This window comes from Corvus moneduloides, chromosome 17 (assembly GCF_009650955.1).
Source record: "Corvus moneduloides isolate bCorMon1 chromosome 17, bCorMon1.pri, whole genome shotgun sequence".
Classification (NCBI taxonomy): Eukaryota; Metazoa; Chordata; class Aves; order Passeriformes; family Corvidae; genus Corvus; species Corvus moneduloides.
Window position 1 is genome coordinate 501,893 of NC_045492.1, and position 14,987 is coordinate 516,879.

A 14,987-nucleotide genomic window follows, 5' to 3' on the forward strand; every position below is an offset into this window, starting at 1 on the left:
GCATATGGGTATGGGTTTTGTCTACTCCTGGTGTCCATTAACAATTTGGATGCAAAAATCCTAAAGGACTACTCCTGGGATCTCACGTACTGCGTGCAAGAAAACAAGCCATGCAGTCAGCTCCTGTGCAGCCACTGCTGCAGGCATGGGATCATTTCGTGACAGACACAGGGACCTGCAAGCTCCTGAAACCCAAGTGCATGGGAACTGCACGCAGCAGCTCACCACTGACTCTTCCCAGAACGTGACCCCATGCATGCAGGTGAACACAGTCAGTAACAGCACCCACTTGGCATCCTGCAGGTTGGAAAGTCTGCAGGAACTTGTCTGTGTGCCCATGAGCTTTGTGAAACACTGTCTCTGACCACACAGTAGGTTACATCACTGAGAGCTGTCAGCAAAAGGCTGAGCAAACCACTTGAGATAGCATTCTAGCTTTTGTGTTTTAGGCATAGCACCTTAGTACTAAAAGTACTAGGAGAAAACTAGGATCACATATGGACAACAGAAACACTCCAAACATTTCTTCTGGCTGAGCACCCTCATTCCTCTCCATGTGTGAACACATGGCCATGTCTTCCTCCCTTTGCCTTGTTAGCAAGAACAAGGGTTGCTACCTACATTCTGCACTTTGAGACATTTAAGTTGAGGTATCTGCAAATCTGTTTTAAGAATCCATTCCCCTCTTTCCTCCTCTGTGTTAAGTATTGAACTGTGGCAATGTTTGGAGCAGGACATAGCAAAACCCACTACATCCTCAGGACTGGGGAAAAGAAAATAAAAAGCAGTCTCCTCTTATTTCAGAGACCCTGAAATTAATTGAGATTTCTGACACTACCACCAGCTTGTGAAGCAGGTCAGTTCAGTCACCCATTTCTCTATGGAGCAAGGAGAAACTTCTGTACCCAGCACTGGATTTGGATGGTGCATGCTAAGTAAAAAAGAAGGTGATCTGAATTTGTACTTGGTAACGTCTGAGATTCCCCAAGCGAGTGGGGAGGAAATGACACAAAGCAAGGAATGAGGCTCTGAATTGGGCTGCTTGTCGTCAAGGTATACCATGAGGCAAAATAAGCTGACATGCCCTGACTCTCACATACTTGACTTTAACACACCGAAAATTTGACTTTAAACCATTTATTCGTTGTCTTAACTTGAGAAACTTTAAGGCAAGTTTTTCAGGCCTCTGAAGGTGCCATGGCTGCACCTCAAAGCACAGAGCTGGCTGGGCTGACTCAACCCAGCCTAAGGGCTGCCTGTTTCATCTCCTGAATCTGGCTCTGGCACTTCAGTAACCTTTTCACTGAGGCTGAAATAACAGGAATCAAAGGTGCCAGAATAATAAAGTGTCACTGGGACACTTGTTCTGATCAGGCAATACTCTCTTTTTCTCTCTCTTTCAACTAAATGGGAACATTTGAAGTTTCTTTACTTCCCCAGTATAAAGTCACTGCATTTTAGTGAGCCTGAATGAGGTGAACAAACATTACGTATTTTACTTCCCTGCACTTGATATTAGGCTTAAGTTACACAAAAACAAAACAGTGTTCGTATTCTTTAAAAGTCAAGCTTGTAACTTTTTGCTGATTTGAGACAAAACAAAGCCAGGACTCAGTGGTCCACAGTGGCACTATCTACCATTCAGACAAGTGAACAAGATATGACCCATTTCCACTTCCCAGGTAATTCCACTGGTTTCAGAGTTTGAGAAACCAGAGCTCCTTCTCTGTGTACAGCAGCCTTTGTATGTGAAGAGTTCATAAGCACACACTCATTAGCACCTTAAGAGTTTTACTGTGCTATTTCTGGCCATTAATCCATGCTGGCTCAAACTCCTATGTCTAAAGTGGGCTGGTCTGTAAAAACCTTAGTGAACTGCCAGTTCAATAGATTTTGGACTCTGATAGTTGCACAGAATAACAGGTTATTGTGCCACACCCTCATGCTCCATAAACTATGTCTAAAAAGCACACATGTATTCTCTCAAGCTTCAAAGCCTTAATAAGGGCCAGACCTTGGAGGTGGCTGCTCCCTGAGGCCCTCCTTTTGTTAAAACAAAGTGTGAAAAGGAGAGCCACAGCATACTTCTCTTCCCATACAGTACTGAGGATGGTTCTGGAGCCACCCTTCATATTTCTCCCTACTGAGATACTATATACGTCCTGTAACTTTAACACTGACTCAAGGAAAGCAAGTAGCTACTCTCTGTGTGCCTTTCTGTGCAATGGTTAACACCACTGGGTGTTCTGTTTGGGTGAGCATTTGAACCACAACTGACACCACACCACTGGACGGGGCTGACCCGGCAATACTTGACAGAAACAGTGGAAACTTATAAAGTGAAAAACACGTTGATTTGGCATGCTTCAATGCCTCCTACTTAGGTCAGCTGACTGAAGCAAGGGCAATCTACCCAGCTGAATTCAAACATAGAAAATCCCAGGAGAATCATGAGCAAGATCTGGGCCGCTGTATTTAGCAAGCTTGTCTTCTGTAAATGTTTTATCTCTTGTTCTGAAATTAGTAACTCTCTTCAAGGCCTGTATTCCATATTTTTATTTGCTGATCTACACTGATTTTGTACTTTCAAGACTCACCCTTCCAGGAAACAGTTTTTTTAAAAATGGTGGAAGCCCAGTAGTCAAGCACTAGTCTGTCAGAACAGGTACCTGGACTGCAGATTTCAGCTGAGTTTTTAGATTTTACATATACCAAACAGCTATGCTAGAACGCTAAAGAAATGAGCAAAAACTTATCAGTACAGACTAAAACATAGCAGAATTTCAGAGATTTCACCCATTTTGTGGGGGATGATGCAGTCTTCTGCAAGCACACAGTGAGTGGACAAAGCACCACAGCCCTTTGGCAGCACAAGCCAGTTCTTGATGTCAGCCATCAAACAGCAAAGCCTTAGGAACTCCTTCCCACACCATTAGGCTTGGCTGTGAGCTATGGAAAGTGACCAAACCACATTGCTCATAATCATAATTAGTTTGCAGATATAAGATGCTAGATCTTGTTGGGATGCCTGTAATGAACTTAGGCACTCTCAACAACAGTTTATGGCAGAATTCAGTAAGGCCAGGGCTCTCCCAGAGCCCAGATGGCTCTTCTCCAGCCCACAGAAGACAAGAGTGAAAGACTTGAACAGCTGCTGCAATACAATGATTTTCCAAAGTCTCAGTATTGCATGAATCTGGACTGCTCTAACTGGGCTCTGCACACATTAAAAGGAGATGACTCTCCATTACTAAATCCAGGGAGACAGAGCTATTTTAGGGGTCAAAACACTAAAGGATCATTTAAGACAGAATACTAAAAAAAAAAGTAAAACAAACAAACAAACAACCCCCACCAAAAAAACCAGGATACAATCCAGCATTTCTCTAACAAGGAGAAACTTATTAGAGGTTTTACAGCTACACCAGGTCAGGAATGGGATCACCTTTTCAATTGCTGCTCAGCCTTTGCAAATCCGCAGTATGGGTATGAGATACTGTTTGGCCAGGACTCCAAAATTACCTGAACTGTGGTGGTCTATCTTTCTCTGAGACTTTGGAAGAGTAGGTGGTGGTAGATTACCAGAATGGGGAAGAATTTACTGGGTTTCAGGGCTTAAGGTACTTTAATCTGTAGACAGATTCTGGCAGCTAGGGCTCCTTGCCAGACACAAAGTCATCCCGAGTACACTTGTGAGGATAAAGCAGCAGCCAGTATTACCTTGTCATTCAGGAGCGGTTTGATCTCTGTCAGCTGAACATCCTGCAGTTCATCCATGGTGCTGGAAGTGAAGCCAATTAATCCTCAAAGCAGCAAATAGGGATTCTGAAACAAAGGTGTATTGTTAGAAACAGCATTACAAGTTATGCTAATCAAAGGAAGATTAGAGATTTTTCATTAGACTTGTCTATGCTTCAAATTAAGCCTGTGAAAAGCTGGTCCTTGATGCAACATAAAGCACCTGTGTAAGTGCAGAAGGCAAACCCAGTCCTGCTCTCACTGTGTTAGTCTGGTTACTCCTTGCCCTGCCCACCGAGAGCTGTCCCTGAAAGCTCAGGCCTCTCAACTGAGAAACTGCATCCACTTCTACGCATTGCTGGTATTTCAGCCATAGCGTGTCTGGAAATGAACTGGAAATTACTTGATCAGCAGAGTGAAAAACTGTGTTTAGTATGTGGTAATACTGACTTCCCCCTACCATGCCCTACACACCCAAACCCCAGCATCCTGCCACCAAAGGCAAGGCTGTGCTGTATCCCTGAGACATACAGACAAAACCACATCTACACACAGGAGACGGAGGTGTGGAGATCCATGCTCCTTGCTGGCAGAACATAAGACGGTTCAGAACTCAGGGCAGTCCTTGAGATATAAGGTGAGATACAAGGTGAGATATAAAAAGGGCCCCAGACAGTGCTGTTCCAGTGGAACATGTGCAGACAACACTGTTAGCTTGGCAGCCCAAACCATCATTCTATCAGATGGTGCAGAGTCAGCAAAGGAAAGAAAAGAATTAATGGACACTATGCGAAGCTGCCATACGTCTGTGGGAAATGGCTGCTGCCACGGAGCCAGAGGAGAAATCTTTGAATACAAATACAGCAATGAAGATGGAAGAAAAATATGGCTGAGTTTACAAGGCATTTAATTTTTACTCTAGACACTCTAGCTGTGTTTCTAGACAGACGAATTTCTAGAGCAAGCAGCTGCAGCAACATGAAAAGAGCTCTGGCAAGAGATGATCACACCTGATGGTGCAGTCTACCTGATTGTTCAGGAAAATTGTACCTATTACTGCAGATGAAATAAATGAAGTCATCAACTTCGTTTGACGGAACAGAAGTAAGCATGTGGTGGACTTCCTGTGCATCAGCTGAGCATGCTAGGAAAATACTTTTGAATACTGTCACAAATCAAATTATTTGTCTAGGATATCATAGGCTACTAACCACAGAAAAAAAAAAGTAGAAAAATAACAATTGTGTTCTCCATCCACCTCAACCCAACACAAACATGTGGTGTGGAGGAGGGGTCCCCCTCACCCCAAATGCTGTGCCTAAGCTGCACCCTTTGTGCTAGGACTAACCCTGGTGTGGCTGAAGCCAATCTGTCACAAAACAAATCAAAACAAAACGCCTTTTCCCTCTGAAAATCAGCAATAGGAACTCCTGTCTCTTTTAGCTCCTTTGCTTTACGAAACTGAATTATTTTTCTTTTTCCGATTTTTTTTGCTGTAAAGCATACCAGTTGTCAGAGTGTCAAGAAACCAGTTAATCTATAGGCAACAATCCCCTTACTCCACAAGGAACTCTTATTCAGAAGAAGACTAAGAGCCATTATGTAGTGCACTGTAAGCCCCAGGGGAAAGCTGGTTACTGTCATACTGATAAGATATTACGGAATAAAATAATATTTCTACTAAGGAATTACAACTTCCATATACACTGGGACTGATTAAGAGCTCAATATCTACCAGGTTTTCTCCAAAACAGCATCACACGAGCTTACAGACACAAAAGGAATTTCAAACAAGCATCACAAAGCTTATCTGCAGATAAGGTGCAGACAGGTGACACAGTACTGGAATGACCACCTTCACCTTACTATTTGGAGACCGTATCCCTTCTCTTATGCTCCTTTGAAAAGACACCCACTGGTAGCAGGCAGGAAGGTCATGCTTATTCTTGGGGTCACCCAAGAGACAAAGAAGTTGTCCACTCTACCCAAAGGAATTCAAAAACTGTGCACACACCAGCCACCTTTCTCTGTGCAGGAGTTTTCCTGAGTCTTGGGCTCACACCTTGCATTTTTGCCTAAACTAGAGTCTACAGAGAAGGAGGGCACCAATATAGTAACCCCTCTCTACTGAGCTGTGGCTGACCAAAGAACACCTCAGAGCACCAACTGCTCTGCCTTACATTGCTCAAAGAAACTTCTGCTATAGCCTTGCAGATATTTCTTCTAGTTTCCCCTGAGCTATAAAAAGTGCGGTAAATCCCAGAGAGGCCTGAGATGCATCCTGCATAAACCTGCCCAGGTACACTGTTTGCTGTCAATACAAGCACATCCATGAAGTGTGCAAAGTCTGTCAGAGGGGAGACACACATCTTGAACTCACGCACTACTTTGTTAATCACATATTATATAAGAAGAATAAAAACCTAGTAGGGGTTCAAAGCAAGGATTAACAAATGCATTTATCTCATCAACTTTGATTTCCATACTTGATCTCAAGATGCAACTACAGTGCACACAATAAACAACATCACACTGAAATTAATCTGATGATTGTCTTCCTGGTCCACTATTGCTCCAAATGCTGTCTCAAAGGAAGGGAGATCTCTAAGGCAAGCTGCTGTTTGCCATAATGTGCACTATGTGTTGCCCCTTCCTTAAAGCAAGCCGGGTAGCAACAAAAAGGGCTGCTGATTTGGGTGCTGATCTGAGACAGAAGAGACAACCTTCCTTAACACCAGCTGGGCTCAAATAGCTGTGAAAACCTCTGTAGGGAAGTTCACAGAAAAGTAAGAGTCTTGCTCTGCAGTGAGTCTGCACCACAGTCAGCCTGGAAAGCTCCTCAGCTCATAGCACATTCTCACCCAGGAGCAAGACCTACAAAGGATCCCTCCAGTGGGAACCAAATACTGAGGTGAGCCAGGAAGTCACCGAGAATTGCTGAACTGAGAGCAAAATCACACAAAGATTAAACCTACACAGCCTCAGATGGTGCGTTTTTTCCCTAAACACTTTGATTCTATATCTATTCACCTAGCAATTTAACGGTTTTTTTGCTTTCCAAAGTTTTTTGAAGGTTTTTTGAAGGAAAAGGCACAGGGGGTCCCCATCACTGCTTGCAAGCAGCTTTTTTAGCTTCCTGAATCAGCTCTTCCCAATCCACTCACTGTGAGCTCTCCAGAAAATGGCTGAGACAGCCTCAGGACTTCATTTTAATCCAAGCCGAGGCTATTCCGTTGGCAGATGCATGTACTTCTCCCAAGGTCTTAGCAAGCTCAGTGTGATTGCCCTGGATTAAATCTGGGTAATTTGTGATTACAGCATAAAATCTACCCGCTCTACATGACTATTTGCCACAACTTCACCTGAGCACCTGCTATGCTAACAGCAACATGCATTTTGGTTTGAAACACAGCAAACAGGCACATTTGAGCAAAAAAGGCCACAAAAATTCTCAAAAGAGGATGCTTTGTAGTAGAGAGACCTCTGTAGAGCACATCGTCAAGTGCAGAGGCAAAGGAAAGGGTGGGGTGTTGGTGAGCTGGGCTATCCTCTGCTCCAACCATGCTAAAGACTCCTTGTAAAAAAGCTCTGCAGACTTGTCTTCCCAGGAAACAATTTTCTCCCTCCATTCCTCCTGTTATTTAAACAGACAAACATGTCATTTAATAAGCTGAAAGCAAGTTTAAAATACTACAACAAAGCAGCATAAATATTCATAGCACTCAAAAGACTTTTGTGGAAGACAGGCCCAGGCAAAGCAAAAGGTTTGTCTGAAACAATCCATGTATAAATCATACACTTTTTCTATAAATGGCCCAGTACCACCTGCTTTGCAAGTATTCCTCTTGCCTCTATTTATATATTACTGTAAATACACTCAAATCCCCCAACTGAAACCATCTATCCCTTTCCAAAGGTTTCCTAAAGCCTGAAGGAAACCTATGCTCTTTGAAAACCAGTAAGACAAGAATCCAGGAAAGATGTGGTGAATCATTAAGCACAGAGACTAGAATCAGGGTAAAGACAGAAGGCTACAAAAAAACAAGGCAGGCAAGCCCTAGAAAGAAACCATCTACCTACAAAAATAAGACCTTAAATACATGTGTGCATGTTTATTTTAAGACAAGGCTACTCTCAATATACATCATTTCAATACACAAAGAAAGAAATCGCAGTAAAGTTCAGTAAGTCAAGAGCATGAGTACTACAGGCCGAGTGTGAACTGCAACACCTGCAGGTTCTGAGGCTCTGCTTTCTGGTCATTGAAGCTCTGGCACAACTGCTTCCTGCAGGGTTAGGAGCTGCAAGAGCTGCATCTTGAATTCAAGTCTGTTTTCTTATGGAGGTTCAATCTCTCTACACTGTTTAGGAACTCAGTGCAACAAAACCTTGCATTCAGAGGCAAAAAATTCTTGTTTTTTTCACCTCAATTTGACTACAGCTTATAATTCGTTACCTCCATAGCCACTTACACTCTCGCCTGGTATGTTAACCACACTGAGGCAAAATTACACCCATCAGTTGGCAAGCTATGCTACTCAACATGGCATCAAATGTACCTAAACATATGCTCCCTCATTTGGCAGACAACAGAGGCCAGCCGAGGAAGCTCCTCTCTAGGGACTCACAGCCATGACAATCCGGGTAAGGTTCCTGAGAACCGCTCTCTGACAAGCCAGCTATGTCTTACAAGATGGAAAGCAGAAGTGCTACTCCCAGGTATGCAAAGGAAGATGGGAACAAACCCACAATTTGCAACCTATGCCAGAACCAAAATACGCTACCCACGTGTGCTAGTTTAAAAACAGTCTAGGTTTTGGTGGGCGGGAACAAACTGCTCGAAGTTTCTACTATGTCCGGCACAGAGCCAATCACTGAAGGCTCTGACGATGCGCAGGTTACCAGCCCAATTAGAGAAGTTGGTAACGCCTCTGTGATGACAGAGTTAAGAAAGGAAAAGGCGCGGGCAGGTGTCCTTTCTTCTCCCGAGGGGTGGTGAGGAGGCCGCCGGGGGCAGTCCTGGCAGGAGCCGCCCGTGCAGTGCCGGCAGGGATCATGTGGCCAGCGATGAAAACAGACAATTCCCCGACACGGAGCACGGACAAGCTCAACCCTTTCTGCACTGCGAAACTCTGTAAGAACTTTTCAATTGATAGAACCTGAGAACAATAATACCTACGGACAACAATTTTCTTCCGAGTCAGAGGAAAGGGAAAAGAGGGCACGTGAGAACAACATGGCGACACTCAGGTCGGTGCAAAGGAAGGAGGGTAAGGAACTTCGGGCGTTGGAGCTGAGATTGTTCTGCACGCCGGGGGAGGACTATAATACAACAAATCTGTAATTCATGAGGTGCATGGGGGGATGCAGAGATCCACGCGCAGCCCGTGAGCAACAGTGCTCACGCTGGCGCGAGTGAATGTTGAAAAGCTGTAATCTAGTGAGGAACTCGAACAGAGAGAAGACCCTTGCTTATAGAGACAGAGAACCCTTGCTTCCAAACTAGAACAGCTCATCTTTAAAAGCCTAAACCCCATGAACTAAAATGATCCACTCTAGGCAGTTGTGGGAAGACTTCTTGGCCCGTGGGAGGGACTCACGTTACAGGAGGTCAGGCGGGCTGCTGTTTGTGAAAGTTAAAACCACGCTGGAGAAGTTCGCAGAGAACTATCTCCCGTGGGAAGGATCCCACAGCACAGCAGAAGAAATAAACTCTTTTCCTTAAGCATACCGAAGAAAGATTTTTAAGAAGTGAAAGACTGACCAAAACCCCACGTTTTGTCTCCTTGTGCGGTCGGTGGAAAGAGGGACGGACTGGGAAGAAAAGGTGTTCTAAAGGTTTTAGTTCTCATTACCCTTTTTACTTTTAATTCTGTTAATAATAAATTTTTTTTAAACTGTTTAAGTTTTGAGCCTGTTTTGCCCTTAAAATGTTTTTCCCCTAATCCTTATCTCAACTCATGAAGTTTTCATTTTAATTTCCCCTCCTCTGCTTAGCTACAGCAGAGGAAAATGAGTGAACAGGTTTTTTTGTGGGTGCCTGGTGCTTAGCCAGTGTCAAAACCATGACACCATGGTCTGCAGGTTTGCTGCTCAGGCCTTTATTTCTTAAGCTATGTTTGCTGTGTAACTGCTCTCCACTGTAACTTTTCCTGTTCTTCATAAGGGGATTCCTGCTTCCTGTGCTGCTGGAAAACCAGCTCTCTGGCACGGCTCCTCAGCCTGGCTGGGCAGACCCACAGTCTTGGCATATAGATCTCAGGTAAGTTTAATTATGGGCCTTGAGATCCTTAGGCATTCCTGTTCTGTGGCTCCTCTGCCCTGTGTAAGCCTCCGGACAGCAGTGTGCTTCCCAAAACCTGCACAAGTGACTCTGTTTTCTATACTAAAGTGCTGGCTGACATGGTGAACTTCCAGAGAAACAAGCAAAGGGCCCAAATTCGGTTTCAGAATATTTTCTAAGGTTACTCACTTTGCATTCCAGCGCATGCATTTTTGGGAATGTGCCACATGGTGCTCCACCTCCAAGGCAAACTGTGTACCTACAGGAAGAAACTGTGTTCTGCTTCACCAGTGCAGTTCCAGCTTTCACTGTTGCCAAAATGATTTTGCTTTTACATTTCTTTCATATATATTTGTAACTCTGTAGACTGTTGTTGTGTAGTTATATAGTTCCTAGCTAGCTCCAGTACTTTTCCCTACCCTGATAGACAGAAAGACAAAACACATTCCAGAGGCTCCAAGCCCTGGGAGTCCAAGGTTTGGCTCACTGGGAGCCAAGGTTGAAACCAGCTCTTCGAGACACATTTCCATAAACAAAGTTTAGTTCCTACCTAAGGGGGGGCGGAATTCAGAAAAGGGTAGAACCAGGGAGGAATTACCTCATCACTTGTGCTTCTAATTGGAGATTCTTGTCAATTATCCTAATTTGCTAAACTTACAAAACTGTATTCACCCTATGCAGGGTGGACATTTTTCCATATCTGCCCCTGGAGGCCCCCAATAAAGACCAGCCTTTATATTACCTCCTATACTAATATTGTCTCGAAAGTGTGTTCTTTTATTCCTAGATCTTTAAGGCATCATTGCACTTGAGCAAAGCAATAGCAGCTTCCTAATCCACCATGATTTTATGTCCCTGATATCTGGGCTACACCTAGGACAGAAATGTCAGCTGGTGCATATAATTCCTAAGGTGTTTAAACAAGACCTACATTTAACAATGGTTTTGTGTTGCAGTGGGGATCCTGCAACACGCATATATCAAACCAGGAGTCCTGTGGAAATATATATGGACAGACAGATTCTTGCTAGATGTTTCAGAGATGTTTATTTCTCCAGCCGCATGGCCGGAGCTCTGCCGAGGAACTGTTCCAGTCACCGGACCAAGGGTCCTTCTGCCCGCGCAGGGAACACAAACCAACCAATGGGAACGAGGCTGAGCAGGGGCAGGGAAACCCCGTGTCTGTGCCCTCAGGGCCCCTCTCCCAGGGCTCCATGGCGGGGGAGGGACCCCAACACCTCACCCGTTTTATTTTAATAAAAGGAGAATGAAAACAACTGGATAAACATAACAAGAACAGTTTCAGAACAAAACAAGCCACCCTCCTGAGTCTTTAAATGTCCAAACAGATTCTCTGGAACATCTTAGGGCTGACAGAAGGGAGACAGAATTCTCTGAGCATGCTTTGTGGGGAAACTGAGGCAGGAGAGGGTTTAACTTCTTCCCTCCCCCTTTTCATCCCCCACTCGGCATTGGAAAGGGATTTTTGGGGAAACAGTTGGCAAAAGCATGGTTTTGTGAGGGAAACCATGGATGAAAAAACGGATTGGGAATACACTGGGGGTAATAGGACATAGGGTAAAAGGGAAAGGTGGGATTAGGAAAGGGAAACTGTAGGGGGGGCTTACAATGGAGATACTGTCTAACATGACTACGATTTTTTGCATATATACTGCCTTTTACAGGAACACCATCAGGCCCAGTGACCTGCGATGCTTGTAACCCTTTTCTACCTCGTATAATTTTGAATTGCACCACCTCTCCATCTCCCAAGCTTGGGATGTATTTTTCAGGGTTATTCTTTTTAATAGCAGTTCTATGCACGAATATGTCTTGCTGGTTGTCACACCTTGTTATAAAACCATAATTTTGCTTAACATTATACCATTTTACTATCCCTAAGGTCTTAGTTACTATGATCTTTTTCCGAGTGGCTGCTGTTTTCTGTCTCGCTGCGTCTTTGCTCTCTCCTTCGGTCACTCCCGTGTTGGAATTGTCGGGGCTGCTGGTGCCTGCGCGCTCTTCCCGGGGTCGCGTTCGGGGCTGCGTGGGCCGGGCCGGGCCGCGCCGCTCAGTTCTCCGTGCGTCGCCTCCTCTGGTCGCAGCTTCGCTGCCGCTGCCAGGCGCTGCATCCACGTCTCGGCCAGGCCCCCGAGCGATGACCCCCCCGCGCCCTGCTCCAGCGCGTGTTTCGGTTCGGCGCGGCTCCGCCCGCGCGCGGGAACTGCCTCGCTGCTGCTCGGAGAGCGCTCGGTGCACGTGGCCTGGGCCGCACGGTCCCTGAGGCACGCTTCCCTTCGCCAGGACACAGCTGACATTGCTCAGCAGTCTCGGTAACTAAATAATATTCACAAAAATATTCTTCCATCGGCATATATTTTGACTCAAATATTAACTGTGTCCAAACGGTTTTCCAAAAGCCCTTGGTAAGAATTAAATCCCAAGAAACATAGAAAAAGTTCTTAAACAACCATGCCAGGAAGTGTTTCAGTTCTTTCTGAGCTTGAATCAAGCTAAAATTTACAAATCGTTGTTCAAGAATCATTTTAAGTTTAAGATAAATGTCCATATGCGGCTCTGAGAGCCAAGAGTCTTCCCACGGTTCTTCCATAGTTTAGATACGGAATAGCAAAGCAAAACCAAGAAGAGGAATCCAAAGTTTCCAGGGTTTACTCACACAAATCAGTCGCTTAGGGATCGGGGATCGTTCTGCTCTCAATTCTCCACCATTTGTTGCAGTGGGGATCCTGCAACACGCATATATCAAACCAGGAGTCCCGTGGAAAGGAAATATATATGGACAGACAGATTCTTGCTAGATGTTTCAGAGATGTTTATTTCTCCAGCCGCATGGCCGGGGCTCTGCCCAGGAACTGTTCCAGTCACGGGACCGAGGGTCCTTCTGCCCGCGCAGGGAACACAAACCAACCAATGGGAACGAGGCTGAGCAGGGGCAGGGAAACCCCGTGTCTGTGCGCTCAGGGCCCCTCTCCCAGGGCTACACGGCGGGGGAGAGACCCCAACAGTTTTGTAAGGAAAAGGTCTGTGCCCTGCTTTCCATTAATTTTGGATGAGTCCAATTCTAAATAAAGGCAGTGTCATACTGCCATGGGTGTAACTGAGCTCAGCAAGCAGGACACCATGCCTGCTGACTGCCTGAATTAACAGGCATCGACCACAGGGCTGATTAAGCAAGAATGCTGTTAAAGTCTTTAAAAGTGTTTTACATTATCTGGACCAGTGCCCATGAAAACACTGAACCATGCTGAGCTCCCCTATACAGGACAGTCCAAGAAGTTTTAGAGTGGAGACACCCCAGGATATAAACTGGAATGAGAAATTTCTGATGAAAATTGTGCAAATTATTGTCTTTGAAAGAGTCTCTTCTGATCATGGTATCTCTTTCAAACAGCTTTGCAGCATTTCCTTTCTCCCCAAGGCAAATGAAATAAGCAGTGATTGTTACCACCACTCATGTTACTCGCATGATGCTCTATGTCCTTTTGTGCCCAGTGGCATCACTCTAAAGCAACACCTGTATCATCCAGTGTCAGAGCTCACACAGCTCAGACCAAACCACAGAGCCCTTCTTGCCAGTTCCACAGTGAAGGACATGTTCAAGTGGATCTGTTCCAAGGTGCTTTCACCTCTACTGAGCCACCTACTTCCACTAGCCCTGTCATTCAGGAGATCCCACCCAGGCACCAGTGAGGGCTCTTGAGGTTTTTGGCTGGATGTTTGTCCAAACCAAAACACATGTAGCTCTTCATCGGCACTGTCACTATCATGGCATCCACTGCACCTTCTCCTCCTGCCACCTCCTCCCTGTCCTGTGTCCCCACCCTTGAGCACTCACTATGTGTAGCTGACCTCAATTGCTCCCCAGCACACATCTGCCCATGCGACACCAGGCAAGTGGGGAAAATGCTGTCTTCAGCAGGAACATGCTCTTAAGCAGCTTATGATGAAATCTGACTGCTTTCCTCCAGATCCTTCAGTTTCCTCTGCAGTTTTATTTTCAAGCTTGTTTCTGCTTCATTTCATCCATGCTTCCTACTAACTGACTGTGTTTTCACACTTTAAGTGAAAAAAAATTAATCAAATGTGAGTACATATTGCATTGAGCAAAGTAAAGCATTCCAGAGCAAGGTGAATTGGAAATCTGTTTAAATGGGATTTTAACAGTGATTTTTATCATCAAATACCACATTTCAATTTACTGAAATTTAATGCTGATTTTGCATTTTATTTATCTTATTGAAAAAGTTGCATTTTCACTGGTTACTAAACATTAAATTGCAGTGATTCAAAGCCAGGTTAGACAGGGCTTAGAACAACCTGGTCTAGTGGAAGGTGGACCTTTAAGGTCCCTTTCAACCCAAACCATTCCATAACATAACCATTACACCAAACTGAGCCTTCTTGCTGTCTGTGAGGAACCACTGTTTAAGTTACTGTATAGCTAGAGAATTAGTCAGACCTCAGCTTTCATATTTTCTAATGCAATTTTGATTGATATATTTTAGTTCATTTGCATGGGGTGCTACTGGGACAGAAGAAAAAATTTGTAGATTGACTTTCATTTAAACTTTGTGTTCGCTCAAATATATAAATTGTACAACCTAAACCAAATGTAGTAACGTATCCACCAGTGAAGGTGATCTCTTGGCATGTACAATGCAATAAATATATATACAAATACATGTGCAGTCTGGATAAACCAAACTTAAAAATCATCACAGACATGTGCAAAGTTCAGGAAGAACAAATAGCTCTGCTCTTCAGCAGCTAAGAAGACACAAATGCTTCTGGTTCAGCTCATTCAGGTAAAGAAGAGCCTTCCACTGTGCTGTATATGTATATACATCCAAATCTCTTCTAGTGTCTTCATAGAGCAACCCCAAACTTTTCTTCTTACTTCACTCAAACTTGAAAAAAATGGATTTTGGCCATGAGAAAGTAGTAT

The 14,987-nt window shown here is 44.4% G+C and overlaps 1 protein-coding gene across 4 annotated transcripts in view; it reads right to left on the reverse strand.

Annotated features, from left to right (window-relative positions):
- The window catches only part of NDRG3 (NDRG family member 3), a 64,721-nt gene that overhangs the window by 30,161 nt on the left and 19,573 nt on the right, over positions 1–14,987 (reverse strand). For 3 of the 4 annotated variants that reach the window (XM_032126729.1, XM_032126733.1, XM_032126732.1), the window contains exon 2: positions 3,721–3,825. In XM_032126729.1, coding sequence (XP_031982620.1) covers positions 3,721–3,777 — 57 coding nt within the window. In that variant the 5' untranslated portion in view covers positions 3,778–3,825. Of the gene's footprint in view, positions 1–3,720; positions 3,826–10,210; positions 10,281–14,987 lie in introns of all 4 variants that reach the window. The other variant, XM_032126731.1, reaches the window with a different exon arrangement.